We start from the raw sequence: 16098 nt of genomic DNA on the forward strand, positions 1-16098 counted from the left end.
CCAGAGCTCGTAGGTTCATTTCCTAAATGTGCCACCTTAAGTTTTTTTTCACGTTAACTGCCCCTTGCGAGAAATTGAAAAATCATTTCAGAACAATTCTTGTCATAAAAAGTGGTTTTTCAAACTAGCCGTTCGGATTCAGCATATAAACTGTAGGTCCCCACCATCCCTGACATAACTCGCACATTGAAATGGTTCAGGGTTGTAAGTTAATAGGCCCTGGTTCTCTATGAGCTGTTGCATCACCTTTAAAATATCCAGACCATTTTGATGCATTTCGAGGAACAAATCAGCAAAGATTCTTGAACTCTAATGTTAATAATTAATCCTTAAAATCGTGTTTAAAGCCTTAAAACCTAAGTCTTCTTGCCAAGTATAGGGAAATGTCATTATTTATGAAATGCCTAATTCCAAATATCAACGAGAAATTAACAAATCTTCGCTTTTCAAAACTACTAGATACACCAAAAATGTTCGTAGTTGTTTTTGAAAAACACACTTTTTTGATTTTCATATCACTAACTTATCCCAAAAGCTCATATTTGTCTACCAATTTTACGAACCGCTTCCATCAAATTTTCACCATTTTTGTAGTAAATTTAACAATTTCTTTTGCGTTGTTGAAGCTTTCATCGTTGCATTTTTAACAATAGATTTTTTTTGCCAAATGTCAAAAGATGACAGTTTCAAAAGTGCGGCTATCCACATATTGGCCTTACCAAAATAAAACCTCTAATTGGCAAATCTGAAATTCTATTTTTTCAAAGTTTAAAAGTTACTTAAGAGAGTTTATTTAAACTCATTACCGCTACATCTAAATTGACAGTCAATTAATTCAGTTTCTGATTTCAAATATTTTGTTAGCATTCTTTCACTAGTTTTTAGCGATTTTCGAAAATTATTTCTTTATACTGATTTTTTGTTTGCAAGATTTTATTCCATTAAAAATTTTAAAACATTACAAACTGAATTATGTGCCACACGTTTAAAATTAAATTTATATGCAACATCAGTAAATACTTACTTCAATTTTAACAGAGTACATTTTTGTTCTTCACATTTCTGCATAAATTAGTTTATGCACATTTTATTAACAAAATGTCAATCTGTTAAGCTTTTTGAATAAAAAAATAATAAAAAATATTAAAACTATAACAAATCTCTGGCAACCTTATGCGTTAAGTAATTAATTGTATTTCAATCACTATGATATGCTATCAGCCGTCATGCTGTCATTGTCGTCATGTCGTCGTCGTCGTCGTTAAAAAATAATTGTAACGACCTATCAAATATCAATCAGTCCGCATCCATTGCATTGATTGAATTGAAAATTACATCAAAACGAATACATTTTTATTTAAAGAAGTAAGAAAAAACAAACAAAGTTGGAAATCAACAAATAATATCGAACTTTATATAAAATCGCCTACGTAAAAATCTTTATATTTAAAGGTTGTTCCATGTATGACAGAAGCTTACTCGTGCGTTTGTTTTCATGGAAACAATAACAACAACAAAAACTAGAACTACCTAAGGCTACAAATGGAAATATTTCACATTCTTGTGTTATAATCATCACCGTAAAATTTGACTCATCAAATTTACAAGAAAATTTATACGATAACGTATCGTATAGCGTCAACGACCGATTCACACAGTGGGACACATTTTACTTAAAATTGACTTTAAAAAAACAGAGGCATACAAATATTCGAAAATGTGTTTGGAATTTCAATAAAAATATACTAAATTGCTCAGTTTGATATATTCAATTATTTCATAACTCAAGGTTTTAAGTTGATAGACCTGGCATTTGACACCTGTCAAACTTAACTGTCATTTGAAGCGCCATATTATTAAAAGAAGACTTGTTATTATCGATAATGAATAGCTTCACAAGTAAACGGCTGCGTTCAATCTCGTGTTGGATAGGGTATCTTTGGTAGGTGGATTTTTAGATACCTTGTTAAACGAGTTGGATAGCTGTCAACAAAACTAGAGAAACATTTAAGCTTCGAAGTCAAAATTGTTGTAAGATAAAACATTTAATGGATATTTAATGGATATGGAGAACAAAATAAGTCAATTTTGAAGTTTAAACAATTAAATCATAATTACCTTCTAAAATTTGGAGGCAAATAGCTTTTTCATCGTCTATTATGTTCTGTACCAATATAACTTCAACTAACATTTTGTATCTTTTTGTTTACTAACAAATACAAAAGGCTGAAATCAATTTTTAAGTTTCTTGAAAATCAAACAAGTGTTAAATCAGCTGTTCTGTCAGATACCTACATACCCTAGAAATTCTTGGATACCTTTGGATTCCTTTTTTGACATCTCAGCTGTTTTTTACACGTAAAACACTAACAAAGAGGTATCCGGATACCCTATCTGTCTGAGATTGAACGCAGCCAATGAAAAAGTTACAGATAAAATATTGCATGATCAGTCGAATATATATTTTTACCTAGAAGTATTTGTCAAAATATGACATTTTGATATTTGATCAAGATTTTTTACATCACATTTCTTTAAGACATATTAATTAATTTTTCCACTCTTAACATCGTCCTTTTTAACATAATAAGGACATTGATTTGTTACATCAAGTTGATGACAAATTTCATATTTTTCTATCTAAATCGATATTTTTCCATATTGGAATCTATTTTGTCCAACTGTGTGATATCTTTTTTGTTTTGTTGGATTTTAAAATTATTAATAGGTATGTAGATTAAATTAACTCGTTTTATGGCGATGAATCTGACTTCAAAAAAAGAAGCCTAAATTTCGTCGTATTGTAGGTATATTGTTATTATATAGTTCTGGGTGTAAATATTTTTGTTGTTAATTTATTGTCTGTATAGGCCTGTTGTATATAATTGCCTACCAAGGTCATTTTTATTATCATACTTTAACAGCTATACTTTTGATTCTGTATTTATCTTTTTTTATTTTGATCAAATTGCTCGCACGCATTTTATATGAATTAATAAATTTCAGTAAGAAAATTCAAAGCAATCGGTTAAGATCAACATTTTTTGTTTTAAATTACAAATTTATTGTGTTCAATCAAAGAAATCTTGAAGTTGAGTGTTTTTGTAATAATAATGATAATAATTGTTATTGTCTGACTTATGACAAATTGTGACATTTTATGTATGCTGAGTTGATGTTTTATTGTTTTACTCGTAAATATTGAACAATTAAATTTGATACGTTTTATATTAATAAAATAAAAGAAGCTATATTTAAAATAGTTTGCATTCAATTATGGTAACTTTGTACATAATTTAACCCTCAATATCAAAATCAAGTGTTCCAAACAAATTTAAATCAAATAATTGAAATACGAGAGGGTTACTTTTTGTTTACCTATTCCTTAAAAAGTTAAAGGATCATTCAAAGTTAAACTATTATTCCAATAAGATTCTCAAAAAATGTGTTTTCCAAAAGAGGTTTCATTTTGTAATTTAAAAAAGAGCATATTTAAGAGAAAAAAAAGTTGTTACGTTATTGAAAAATAGAAACAATTTTCGGAGTAGAATATCCTTTACATGTAGAACGTGCATATTTTGTCCATGATAACTTCAAAAACTCCATTTTTACTTTACTTTAGTTGGCGCTACAGCCCATCGTGCACCTGGGCCTCAAGTAATAGATCCCGACAGCTTACCTGATCTTTAATAGACTCCTGTCCCCAGTTTTGAATACCAAGCCAGCGTGCGTCGGCCTCAACTTGATCACTCCACCGGAGATAAGGTCTGCCTCTGCTTTTGGTTCCCTCAGGCTTAGCGCTTATTACCCTACAAGCTGGAGCTTCGATATTCATTCGCTTTACAAGCCCTAGCCATCTTTTTTTTGCCAATGGCAAGTCCCTGTTTAATTCGTGATTGAATCTTCTCCATCAGATATTATGTTGCCTGTCACCACAAACCGGTCCATATATCGTACGTAAAACCTTCCTCTCGAAGATATCAAGTTATCTTTTTTCGACTCTTTCATCTATCTAGGATGCTACTGCATCATACATTTAGTCCAGGATGATTAAGGTTTTGTACAGTGTCTCCTTGGTATTTCGCGTTAGGGCCTTTTTCAATAGCAGTACCAGATAGATAAATTAATTTAACATCTCGAAGTTGTACCTATCAATGGTCAAGTTCTGACCAAGTCTACGATGTGAATTGACTCTATTTGATGACAGTGTGACAGCTCATCACCTTATGGATGTCCTCTGGTGGTTTCGAAGGTACCAGTTGAGTCTCTATCAATTTTGACGCACCAACGACACTTTTCCAACGTCAACCTGATAAGTCCTATCATTTTGGCAGGGATACCAAAACTCGATATAGTTCGATCCTATTGTCGCTGCTTTGAAAGCGATGAAAAGATGATGTTTATCGATGTTATATTCGTAGGTCTTCTCCAGGATCTAGAGTGAAAATATGGTCAGTGAGATATTTTTCAGTCCTGAAGACACACTGACAATTAAAATGTATAAGCAAAGATTTCATCCAAAAATTTGTAAGTTAGTTTAATGATATTCACCAACAATTGGTTTACTGTCAAAAACAACTAAAGTCTTTGTTTTGACACAATTTAGAATTTTTAAAAACTTTAGTAATGATTTAAATTATTTTCATAAGGTTTTTGCTCAGAGAAATAGCAAATATTCAGGTTTTTAAGAAGTAACCTTGAATTAGAGTTCTTCAATTTTACATTAAGTTGTTTTTAAAACTTGAAACTTGTCTTCACTTGTCTAATTTCAAGAATCGAAAAGTCCCAAAAATGGCAAATGTAAAACTAACGTTAAACTACTGGCTATTGAAAAAACATAATGAACGTTTCAAATTATTATTACTTTAATATAAAAGCTCAAAAATTCTCAAGAACTGATCTGCTCTAAAGTATCTTCCCAACTTATTAATGTACCTCAATATTTTTAAATTTAATTTTGCAAAAATTATGTACTTATATTTTCCTTAAATTCAAGAAACAAACATTTTTGTCTCTACAATTTTGAAGTTTTTTCGACTCCATTAAGATCAAAATAGGTTCAAAAGCTTCGCTCAAGACAGTAATTTTTTAGAATTTGTGTAATTAAAAAAAAAATGGGGTGGCGCAACAGTCCGTTGTGAACCAGGGCCTAGTGACTTACAACTCTCAACCATTCCTGTGTGCGAGTAATGTTGTCAGGAATGGAGGGGACCTACAATTTTAGGCCGAATCCGAACGGCTAGTTTGAGAAAGCACTTTTTCATGACAAGAATTACTCTTGAAGGATTTGTCAATTCCTCGCAAGAGGCAGTACCCGCGAAAATTAATTTTTTTTAAATTAAGGTGGCACAGGCAGGGATTGAACCCAAGACCCCTTGCATGACAGACCAACGCACAAACCATCATGCCACGGGTACTACTAGAATTTGTGTAATTAGACTCCCGAAAATTGAGTCCGAAAAAAATACGTTTAGACAAAAACTTCTTTATATCAAATTCTGTTTTATTTTCCTACGAAAAGCGTAACGTTTTTTGTATCTACAGAAATGGCAACAAGAACAGAAGAACAGAATTGTAAATCTATAATTTGTGACAGTCAAAATGGTTTTGTTCAAAATAAGTCAGCAGTTACCAACGTCTTCTATTTCAGTTCCTTTTCTTTAGATTCGTTTAAAAAACAGAAACAAGTTGACTGTGTCTTCACAGACTTCAGTAAGGACTTTAATAAATTGTGCCATAAAACATTAACTTCCAAACTTAAATCCCAAGACTTTAAAGATAAATTTGTTAGTTAGGTTTCGTTGTACTTATATAATAGATCATACAGCGTAGTTTTTAGGAATGAGTGGTCATCATATTTTTGTATCAACTCTGGCATACCACAAGGTAGCCACTTGGGACCTTTACTGTTTATTTTGTACGGTAAGAACCTACCTTCTATTCTTAAACACTCATCTGTTTTAATTTGCGCTGATGACATTAAAATTTTCAAACGTATTGACTTACTTGACGACTTTTTACTCCTACAAGATGATCTAAATACTTTTCGTGAATAGAGTTTTATACATAAGCTTTAACTAAACATAGACAAATGTAAAGCAATGTGTTTACACGCAAACAAAATGTTTAAACTTTCAATAATTATCAATTAGACTCTTCTTATTTGACTAAACTCTGTACTATCTCTGACCTAGGTATTATTCTTGACTCAAAATTAACTTTTACAAATCATTATGACTATATTATTAAAAAAGCAAATAAGACACTCGGATTTATAAAACGGTTTTCACATGATTTTCGCGACCCTTATTCTTAAACTTCTTTAAATATCATTTGTAAGACCAATATTGGAATATGGCTGCATAATATGGGCTCCCTTTTATTCAGTCCATATAAACAGAATAGAATTAGTACAAAGAAGATTCATGCGCTTCTGTCTTCGTTTCTTCCCATGGTCCAATAGGCTCGAACTTCCACCGTTCAATCATAGGCTCACACTCATACATTTTCCATCGCTTTCCAAACACAGAAAGTACATTCAGCTGTGTTTTATTATAAAATTAATCAATGGGTTAGTCATATCACCATCAATTTTGAAACAATTAAACTTTATTTGTAGCCGTTGAAGTATTAAAAGACAAGTTCCTTTACGTCCTATATCAAACAAATCGAACTATGGTAAAAACAGTCCCCTCAACCAATTGTTTTCAGTTTACAACAAGTATTCCTTTTTGGTATATTCCGTAAGCGATGATTTTAAAAGTAAATTAAGTTGTTTCCGTTGTTACAAAGCCAACCCGACTGAGGAAAACCGGAATAAGTTCAACAAGCTAGAAAGACATGTAATGGTCATCCTCGACGAACCAAATTTTTGCATGATGAGAAATTAAGTCAAAAAATACTACAAAGTCCCAAAGGTAGAAAAAATTTCAGGTCATTTGTAAAACACGTACGAAACACCACGTCATCCTCGGTTCCAACGATCGTCCACAATGGCACTTCCTATGTAAGCTCAATTGATAAAGCCAATTTGCTTACAGCACAGTTTGCTGTTAATTCGACGCTACCGGAAAGTATCATGAGTCCTCCTGTTCTTGATAACGTAAATGATTCTATTTGACGAATCTTTTTTCGCACTCGTACAGTTGCAAGAGTACTGAAAGATCTTGACATACACAAATCCGCTGGCCCGATTTGTTCTGAAGAGATGTTCCATCTTTCTTGCTCTACAGGTCTCTTCCCGAGTGGATGGAACCCTTAAACTATCGTCCAATAGCACTCACGTCCCTTCTGTCCAAGGTCATGGAAACGCTGGTTAATTATCAGCTCAAGAAATATCTCGAAGAACGGAAGCTGCTTAATGACCGGCAGTATGGCTTTCGTAGCAATAGGTCCACTGGTGATCTCATGGTTCATCTCACCGAACAGTGGAACAAATCTTTACATCGTTTTGGAGAAAGTAAGATTATTGCACATGATATTTCAAAAGCATTTGATAGAGTTTGGCACCAAGCTCTCTTATCGAAAATGAGTGCCTTTGGTATTGATGAATCTCTTCTCCGTTGGATTAGAAATTACCTTTCTAACCGTTCAATACAAGTTGTATTGAATGGTTTCAAGTCTGAAATTCATAAAATAAATGCTGGTGTCCCCCAGGGCTCCGTTTTGTCTCCAACTCTCTTCCTTATATTCATAAAATATCTTTTGTCTGTCACTTCTAATTCATTAAACTGTTTCACGCGACGACAGTACCCTCAGCTTTTCATATTCGCTTCTCGATTCACATCCTTGTTCTTCGGATGTGGAATTTCAACGGCAGCGTATGACAAGCTCATTAAATTCTGATCTTGACAGCATTGTCCAATGGGGAATCAAAAACCGTGTAGAATTTAATACTTCGAAAACTCAATGCTGTCTCCTGTCGTTAAAGCGTAACCCACCCCGATGCCGCTATCCATGAGCGGCACTTGCATCCAGGAAACTAATCAACTATCAGTACTCGGTATGTTTATCACAGATCACCTTTTATGGAATGATCATATATTTGATATTACATAAAATGGTGCCAGGTGCTTATTATTTCTCCGATGGTGCTAGACATCGCCGCAATGTTTCGTTGTTTATCGATATTTTTACAAACAATGTTCTGTCGAATTAGCCAGTTGTATTCCACCCCTTAAACGATTCAGCCGTAATACTCGCACTTCCAGGAATGCTCATCAGTATACCCTTGAGCTCAATTTCGGGCGTACTGTCAAGTATAGAAATTCTTTCTTAAATCGCAGATCGAGAATGTGGAATGCTTAAGCCAACTCTGTTTTTCCCTCCCATTTTGATGTGTACCGGTATCTCCTTTTAAATTTTTCCCTATTTTCCTAACGCTCGCACTGTGTTTAAATATAAACATATAAAGGGTACTAATAACCTCTTGAGTTCTTGTGAATTATTAAAAAAAAAAACATGATAGCTTCAAAAGTAACAGCTGTTCGAATAGCAAGTTATCAAAAATGAAATATCTTATTGAGAAAAAAGTTGCTATAATTTCTTCCAATTTATTTGTATATCAAGATTCTAGTAAGAATATCGTTATCATTTTTGTATATTGTTTAAAGAATGAAAACAGAATTTTATCTTTTAATGTCATGAAACCATGAAACAGATAGATAACCTAATTAAAGTGTTTACCTATAATTTTGGGAGGCAAACTATACCATTTTGTTCGTAAAGATAAGACTTAGTTATTAAAGAAATGACCACCACTTCAAGCTTTTATATCTAAATTGATGGTTTTTCAATAAACTCTTCAAAATAGAAGATTGGCACTTATGCTGTGCCAACATAAAAAAATCGAAACAGAGTTAGCAATATTGCACCTTAATTACCAAATCAGCTAACTCCACTTTTTCTCCACCGCATGAGCTCATATCTAGACTCTTCTGCTCATTTAAAAAAGATAAAATTTCAAGATTAAAGAAATAATGTGCTTCAAGAAATAAGGAATAACTAATAGAAATAATTTCGACTACTTTAAGTGTCTTCTGCTATGAATAGATTCTATGGAGTTAGCTGATTTATCGATATTTCTCTTATTCTGATTGTTTAACTCATTTTCTTAATCCACAATAGAAATTTACATATTTTTAATATTTTCTTTATTTTTCTTTCTTAAAATAGAATCTCCGAATCGTTATTTCGAGAGTGACGTCAATATTCACTATAAAACACCAATACGCTATGAATACAAAGATCCAATACCCGAAGAAGAGTTAGCCATACGTCAAGCTGAAACAATGCAAAAATTATATCAAGAAGAACGACGACGAAAATATCTACAAGAATTACAAGACATGAATTCTAGACGTCATACTGATAATTTTACACCATCACAAAAATCACCAATACCATTGAATCGTTATGATGACTTTAATTCAGATTTGGCGCCAAAATCACCAAATAATACTGTTAACTATCCAAGAACCGTTGCCAGGGCATTATATAATTTCCAAGGACAAACAGCAAGGTAAGTACGAGTACATCGAAAAGACCTCAAGTACTCAATGTTTTTCTTTGCTATAATATGTTTTAAGCTTACGTTACACTTTATTCAAGGAGGTTTGAACTATTTTTGTTGTTAGGTTTCTTTATACTATGATGTTTATAGCTTAATTACAAGTTATATGAAAGGTTATGAACGTTTTGGTTTGACACAGTTATCGAGGTTCTTAAAGCTTAAGTCGATTAAATTCATGTATACAAAAACAACACTCCCCTAAATACATATACGTAGTGTAGAGGGAGGTGTTCAGAAACTGAGAGTATAATGACTATGACTACACTGCATATGCAGTTAGAAATTTATGGGTTTCTTATGGTAAACTGATGATGATTATTATAACTCCAGAGCACACAGATGGAATATATAACATTATATTATGGTGATTGCTGTTGTGAAAATCAAATCTTGATTAGAATGGTAATTATATAATATCCCAGAGTGTGGAGAAATAAATAGTTATTTAAAAAATGTCAACCCCATTTTCACCTTGTAAATATAAATTTTATCAAACAAGGATATGGAACTTATTTACATATTAATTGGGTCACATAAGTTGTTTTAAATTGAAATTTGTTGATTGTTTACGAGAACAGCCTTGTTGTAGCAATTAAGGACATGCATAGAAAATTTTAAACATTTCTATTTCAGTCTTCAGGTTTTAATTACTTCAAGCGAATACACGTTTTAATTCGACTGATGTCATTTGAATGCTTTTAGAGGATATTTCTTCAGGGACATATAAAAATTCAAAACATGTAACAATTATTATATTAAGACTAAGAACCATGATACTATTTTGTTGGTTGCTAAGAAGTTAAATTATTGTGCTGTCAAATCAACTGTCACTTGCAACAGTCCTTCCAACCTAAAACTAGCATGTGTCAATGTTTAACGAAGTATTTTTTGCGTCAATTCATCTGAGCTTCAATATTTGTAACTATTTGATTGTACTATTGTTTTGACGGCTTCTGTCAAGTGTATTAATATTTGTTTACTTAAATAAACTGGCAATATTACTGTTGACAGTTTGTTTGAAAGCAAATCCGTAAGTGACACTTACATAAGTGTCCAATGTAGGGGACTTCAGATTATCAATTATTCTAAAAAGTACGCGTGGGGTGCAATTAAATTTTTAATCTTTGTTTTGACAATCAAAGAAGGCAGATCAGCGGTCGAGTTTTTGTTGTAAGATTATATATTTTTGGGTCTAGAAAGTAAAGCTACATCGATAAAACACAGCGATACATTTTTGATGTTAACCTAATGTCATATAAAATGTTTAAATGGAAGCCTAAAATATATTAGTATTGAAATGGCAGTCACTTGAGAACCACAGCATACAATTCTTTTGATGTAATTTTAAACAACTTTTTCGCATATTTCGAGCAGATTCTGGGCCATAACTTAAAATATGATGGTTTTTGCATATATTTAGCAGGGATTATTCCCGCAAAAAGAAATATATTGAAATTCGGATCATTTGCAATATATTTTTTGAACTAGAAATACTTTCTGCTGGGCGTGCATTACCGCTTGAACATAATAGGTGAAGTTTGAAGCTTTTAAAAAACGCTAAAGACGCTCATTTTAAAGCAAATGAAGTCCACAATAGTGAAGCGCTACAAGAATTGAAGTTTAAAGCATCTTGTACATGAGCTACGAACTGCGAACTGTGGATGTTCGCATATTTTGACTTTTCTTTCACATGAGCTATTGTTTCTATTTTTCAACAAACAAAAAAAGATTGGTATAATTTTGAGAGGTTAAGTTGAGCGCGAACAGTTTAATCGTTGCAGTGTGGATGGTATGTGGAACTCGAATAGAGTTTGACAGTTCGTAGCTACACACACTGTAATTCGTTAATTTTATTATCCTTACATTAGTGTCAATTGGTTTCTTATAATTCACATGTGGTTTTGTTTTGACTTTTTGAAATGTGTAAAATCACGTTTGTTCGTCCATTCGTTGTTCGCTCTCATGTGCAAGGCCCTTAACGCTGTCAAGAAAAAAAAAAACTATTCAAACGTCAATTTTGTGCGGCAGTTTTGTTGTCGCACTGTATCTTATGAATAAATTCATTATTTTCATTGATTGTTTTACAAAACTTTTAAAGATGAATAAAAAAACACCAAATGTCAAAAATATGCGCAGCATGAAGTCTTAAGTTTAAGTTCACCCAAATTGTGCTTCAGCTTCGGCGTCAACTTCGCATTGTTGCGCTTTGTGCTGCTTTCGTATTTTTAACTTTGACAGTACCATAAGCTTCAAATTCAGCTTCACTATTATGTTACGATGATTTACAGAGCTTACAATATCAGTAACACTTCCACTTTCTTAAAATTGCTGAACGGGAGTTATTTGATTGATAAACGATCCAATATCGTAAGTGACAAACATTCAGCTTATATTAAGACAAACGACAGCTGAGCTTGATAAGTGTCAAATTTCAAAGGTACCAACTTAAAACAATAATATGAATAACCATTTATTAATCTACAGAGACTTATGTACTGGATCCTCTCACATTAATACTTTTTAACTGTAATTTAATGTCTTAAATAGAAGGCTTGAGTATTTAAATTTCTTTGGTGAATGTAAAAGTGAGTCTCAAATTGGTTTTATTTAAGAAGTTTATAAGATTTTTCAATAAGAATTTAAAAAAAAGAAGAAAGCTACTTGAGATTTCTCGTAAAATGTGTCATGTAGAGTTCGAAAGTTCGTAGTTCATATGTCCACCACCGTTACGTGAGCAGCGATCGATTAATTCAAAATATTTAAATTTCTTTGGTGAATGTAAAAGTAAGTCTCAAATTGGTTTTATTTAAGAAGTTTATAAGATTTTTCAATAAGAATTAAAAAAAAAAGAAGAAAGCTACTTGAGATTTCTCGTAAATTGTGTCATGTAGAGTTCGAAAGTTCGTAGTTCATATGTCCACCACCGTTACGTGAGCAGCGATCGATTAATTCAAAACAATTATTTTGGATTAACACAGCTGACATAATTTTCTTTAAACATGATTTAAGTCCCCATTTAGATACAAGTCAATTCAATAAACAAAGCACTTATTAATAATTTGTTTCTGAAGAAGCTTTTAAGCCAGAAATTTGGACTTAATCAATCAATATGTTGATAAACTTGGCATTCTTAAGCTTTCCATCAGATTACATTGACAATTTAGTTATTTTTTTGACATTGACAGTTTTATTATTATAAAGCACTTTTTCACAATAAAAGACTAAAGTTGTCAAATCATAGTGTAAAGATCTTTAAAAATATACAGGACTTTCTTAAGGAAAGCTCACCTTGGAATCTTTTAAGACAACTCATTGACATTTCATGATTTGATCTTTCTCAATTTATTTTACAAACACAGGTAAGATACAAGTCTAAAGAAATTGCAGTTAACGCTAAGATTGTTTATTTAACCTAAAACTGTTTTAATGAAATGTAAAATCATGTAATATTTTCCATCTACTTTAAAAACATGAGTGAAATATTAAATTTTTCCAAATGTTTTATTTATTTTACACAAAAAAGTAAAATTCTACCTCACTCCTTTTCCTATTTCTCTTTAAAGCATCAAGTGAAAGAGAAGTAAAACAACGAGACGTCAAAATGATTTGCTTTAAGAAATTCAAATGTGAACACTGCCTAATGAATGACAATCTATGGAGGCCATTTTGTTTTTTTTTCTGGTTGAATCTATTGTTTATGGCTGGAACACAAACACGCTTCAGGTTCGGCTTCGCCTGACGTTTACGAGTTCAGCCATAGGCAATCAATGCATGCTATCACAATGGAGCTTCGACATCACGTTCCGTTTGACAATCGTAAGTAAAAGAACGTAATGTGACTCCAAACGGAAGCTCTTGTTCAATTATCTGAACATTTGTTTTGTCTGACAGCTTAACGGCTGTAAAAAAATGTCAACAAACAAAATATTTGCTCTTTGGAGGGATGAAATAATAGAAATGTCATTCAAAGCAACCTCGAAGCAAGGCCACCGTAACGCAGACGAAGCCGAAGTGTGTTTGTGATTCAGCCATTACTTCTTTGGCAGTGATGCCAGATTACATCAAGAAGCGCTTAATTCAGGCAGCAAAATAAGTATTTTACATATGTATTTAGTTGCTTTAGTAGTACAAAAGGTTCCGTAAAATCACAGGTGTTTGCCACATGCCTCCATAGACCTTTTGTCTTAAATTCAACATAACCCATTCCATCATTGAACTTTACTTTAACCTATAATCAGAATCATTGAAAACTGAATCCTTTTCACCGTGTTTCCATGGCAAAGCCCCGTCGAGCATTTTAACGATGTCATATCTAAAAAAATTCCAAAATGTTCAGAGGTAGGCTTTCAAATGTAAAACTTTATTTAGTTACCTTTTTTCTGTTGAAATGGAACCTACCCTATCCATTTTGAAAAATCCTTGATGTGATGGCGATGAATGCTCTAACTATATGAACCTATAGCATCACTGCATAATAATGAATCCTCACTAAAAAGCTTATGTATAACTATAAGGCTCAGTTTGTTAGTGTCAAATTAAAGTTGAAATCGAGTTAACTCATCCTTTTTAATTGAGATTACTCTAGATTGACTATAAAAAGCAGTAGAGCCTTTGATATTTTATTATTCGAGTTTTTGTTTACCTAGATGCCTCCATATGCTATAAAGTGAGCTCTGAATGAAAAACAGCTTGTTAAACTTTTCATAAAAACAAAACTTCAACCTCATTTAACTCTTGACATTTTAACACGTCATCGTCCTCTTGTCAAATTTTGAATTCAAGCATTCACCTTTACACCCCAAATAAACCCTTTTGAAGCTCAAGCCATATCTTCATTTACCTTTTCAATTGGATACAACTCACTTAAGGGAAACCTTTAAGATTCCCAAAATCATTGTAACTCAATCTATAGCAACATAAAAAACAAAAAAGGTTAAAAAAAAACCTCAAAGCGGTGACATTGATTATTTTGTTAAAAAAGCGTTTTCTGTCAAAACAAAAAAGAAAAGAAGCCGAATCAATGGAAATCAACTTTTTTTTCTCCGCACTTAGCTATCTTTAAGTATTTATAAGGAATTCTTAATGTCTCACGCCTCCTAAGTGAACATCAAATCAGGACCTTTTCCAGCTCATTTACATCAAATGCGATGATACCTTACGACGTATGAATATTTGCTTTGTAAACAGGAAGAAGAACTAAAAAACAAACAGAATTTAAGGTGGAGGATGGATGAATCCCTATTTTATAGGAGATCGCTGTATCCTTGCTACTTAATGGATAGGTTTGGGTTTTGGGTTTTCAATAATATACGAGTTATAGGTATCTTTTTTGTGTCTCCTACAAATTATTTTTCTACAATGTTTTATATGTAATTTTGTTTTGCTGCTTCTATTATCCTATAAAATGTTTTCTTATTTTTTTGTTTACTTTTTTCGTCCTACAGGGAGCTGACATTCAAAAAGGGTGATGTGATTTACATAAGACGCCAAATAGACAAAAATTGGTACGAGGGTGAACACAATGCGATGATCGGACTCTTACCATCAAATTACGTCGAGGTAAATGGACTGAATTTAATCGACTACCTATAATAATATTATAGCTTTTCTATATTTTTTTCTTTGGCAAGGATTTTATTTATTATGGTTCCTGCAGCCCATTCTCTGCTGGTTTTCTGCAGTTTGTTGTCTTTTTTATGGGTTTTTTGTTCAACGATATGTCTTTGTCATTTCGTGTTGGAACTTAGGTATTTTTTTAAGGCTATAGATATTTGAACTTTTTTCTCATGGAAGAAAAATAAGCGATTTAGAAATATGTTATGCCGATGGACTCCTACGATAAACATACAAAAACAACTAGGGACAAAATTTATAGTAAAAAATAAAAAACAATGTCCACTTTTCTGAAATCCTTCAGTTCTCTGATTCTGTTTTAGGTTCATCGTTGGTATTGGATTCGTTTATTTTAAAAAATGGTATTGATTGTTTTTTACTTCGAGATACACGTAATTGGTTTTTGGGAATTTCCCACTTGCTATTTATTAGGTAGGGTTTTCAAATTTCGGAACGTACAACTACTGTTAATAGAAATTAGATTGTAGATATTGTATGTATTTAAATTGATAGGCTTTATTTTACGAGGATTCCTACATTCAAAATAATTTTAGAAATAGGAGTTTCAGTTATTTACAGAAGTGTTTTTTGTGAATTTTTGTTAAAGATAAATTTCGGTAAAGGGAAAAATATACAAGGATAGCAACGTATTCATATTTTAGAAGCTTTTTATTCAAAATACTAAATAAGTGCTCTAAGAACTTTCAAGAAATGTACAATCCACTTTCTTATATTTTTTTAATCAAAAAGTTGCTGATTTATATGTTTTTTGCCAGATCTCGTGAAGTATTAACGCAGTTAAAACGTTATTTGACTATTTCGCTGAGTGTGAACATGAATGCAGAGTTGGACATAAGAAAGAATTTATACATTATGAAAAATGTGCCAAATGAATTAGTAATGTCCAATTGTTG

General features: G+C 32.2%; 1 protein-coding gene across 20 annotated transcripts in view; it reads left to right on the plus strand.

Moving 5' to 3' along the window:
• The window catches only part of LOC129952848 (sorbin and SH3 domain-containing protein 1), a 360372-nt gene that overhangs the window by 334666 nt on the left and 9608 nt on the right, over window positions 1-16098 (plus strand). For 19 of the 20 annotated variants that reach the window (XM_056065716.1, XM_056065715.1, XM_056065719.1 and 16 more), the window contains 2 exons: window positions 9175-9520; window positions 15016-15130. In XM_056065716.1, coding sequence (XP_055921691.1) covers window positions 9175-9520; window positions 15016-15130 — 461 coding nt within the window. Of the gene's footprint in view, window positions 1-3039; window positions 3163-9174; window positions 9521-15015; window positions 15131-16098 lie in introns of those variants that run through there. The other variant, XM_056065724.1, reaches the window with a different exon arrangement.

The sequence above is a fragment of the Eupeodes corollae genome, chromosome 3 (genome assembly GCF_945859685.1).
Source record: "Eupeodes corollae chromosome 3, idEupCoro1.1, whole genome shotgun sequence".
Classification (NCBI taxonomy): domain Eukaryota; kingdom Metazoa; phylum Arthropoda; class Insecta; order Diptera; family Syrphidae; genus Eupeodes; species Eupeodes corollae.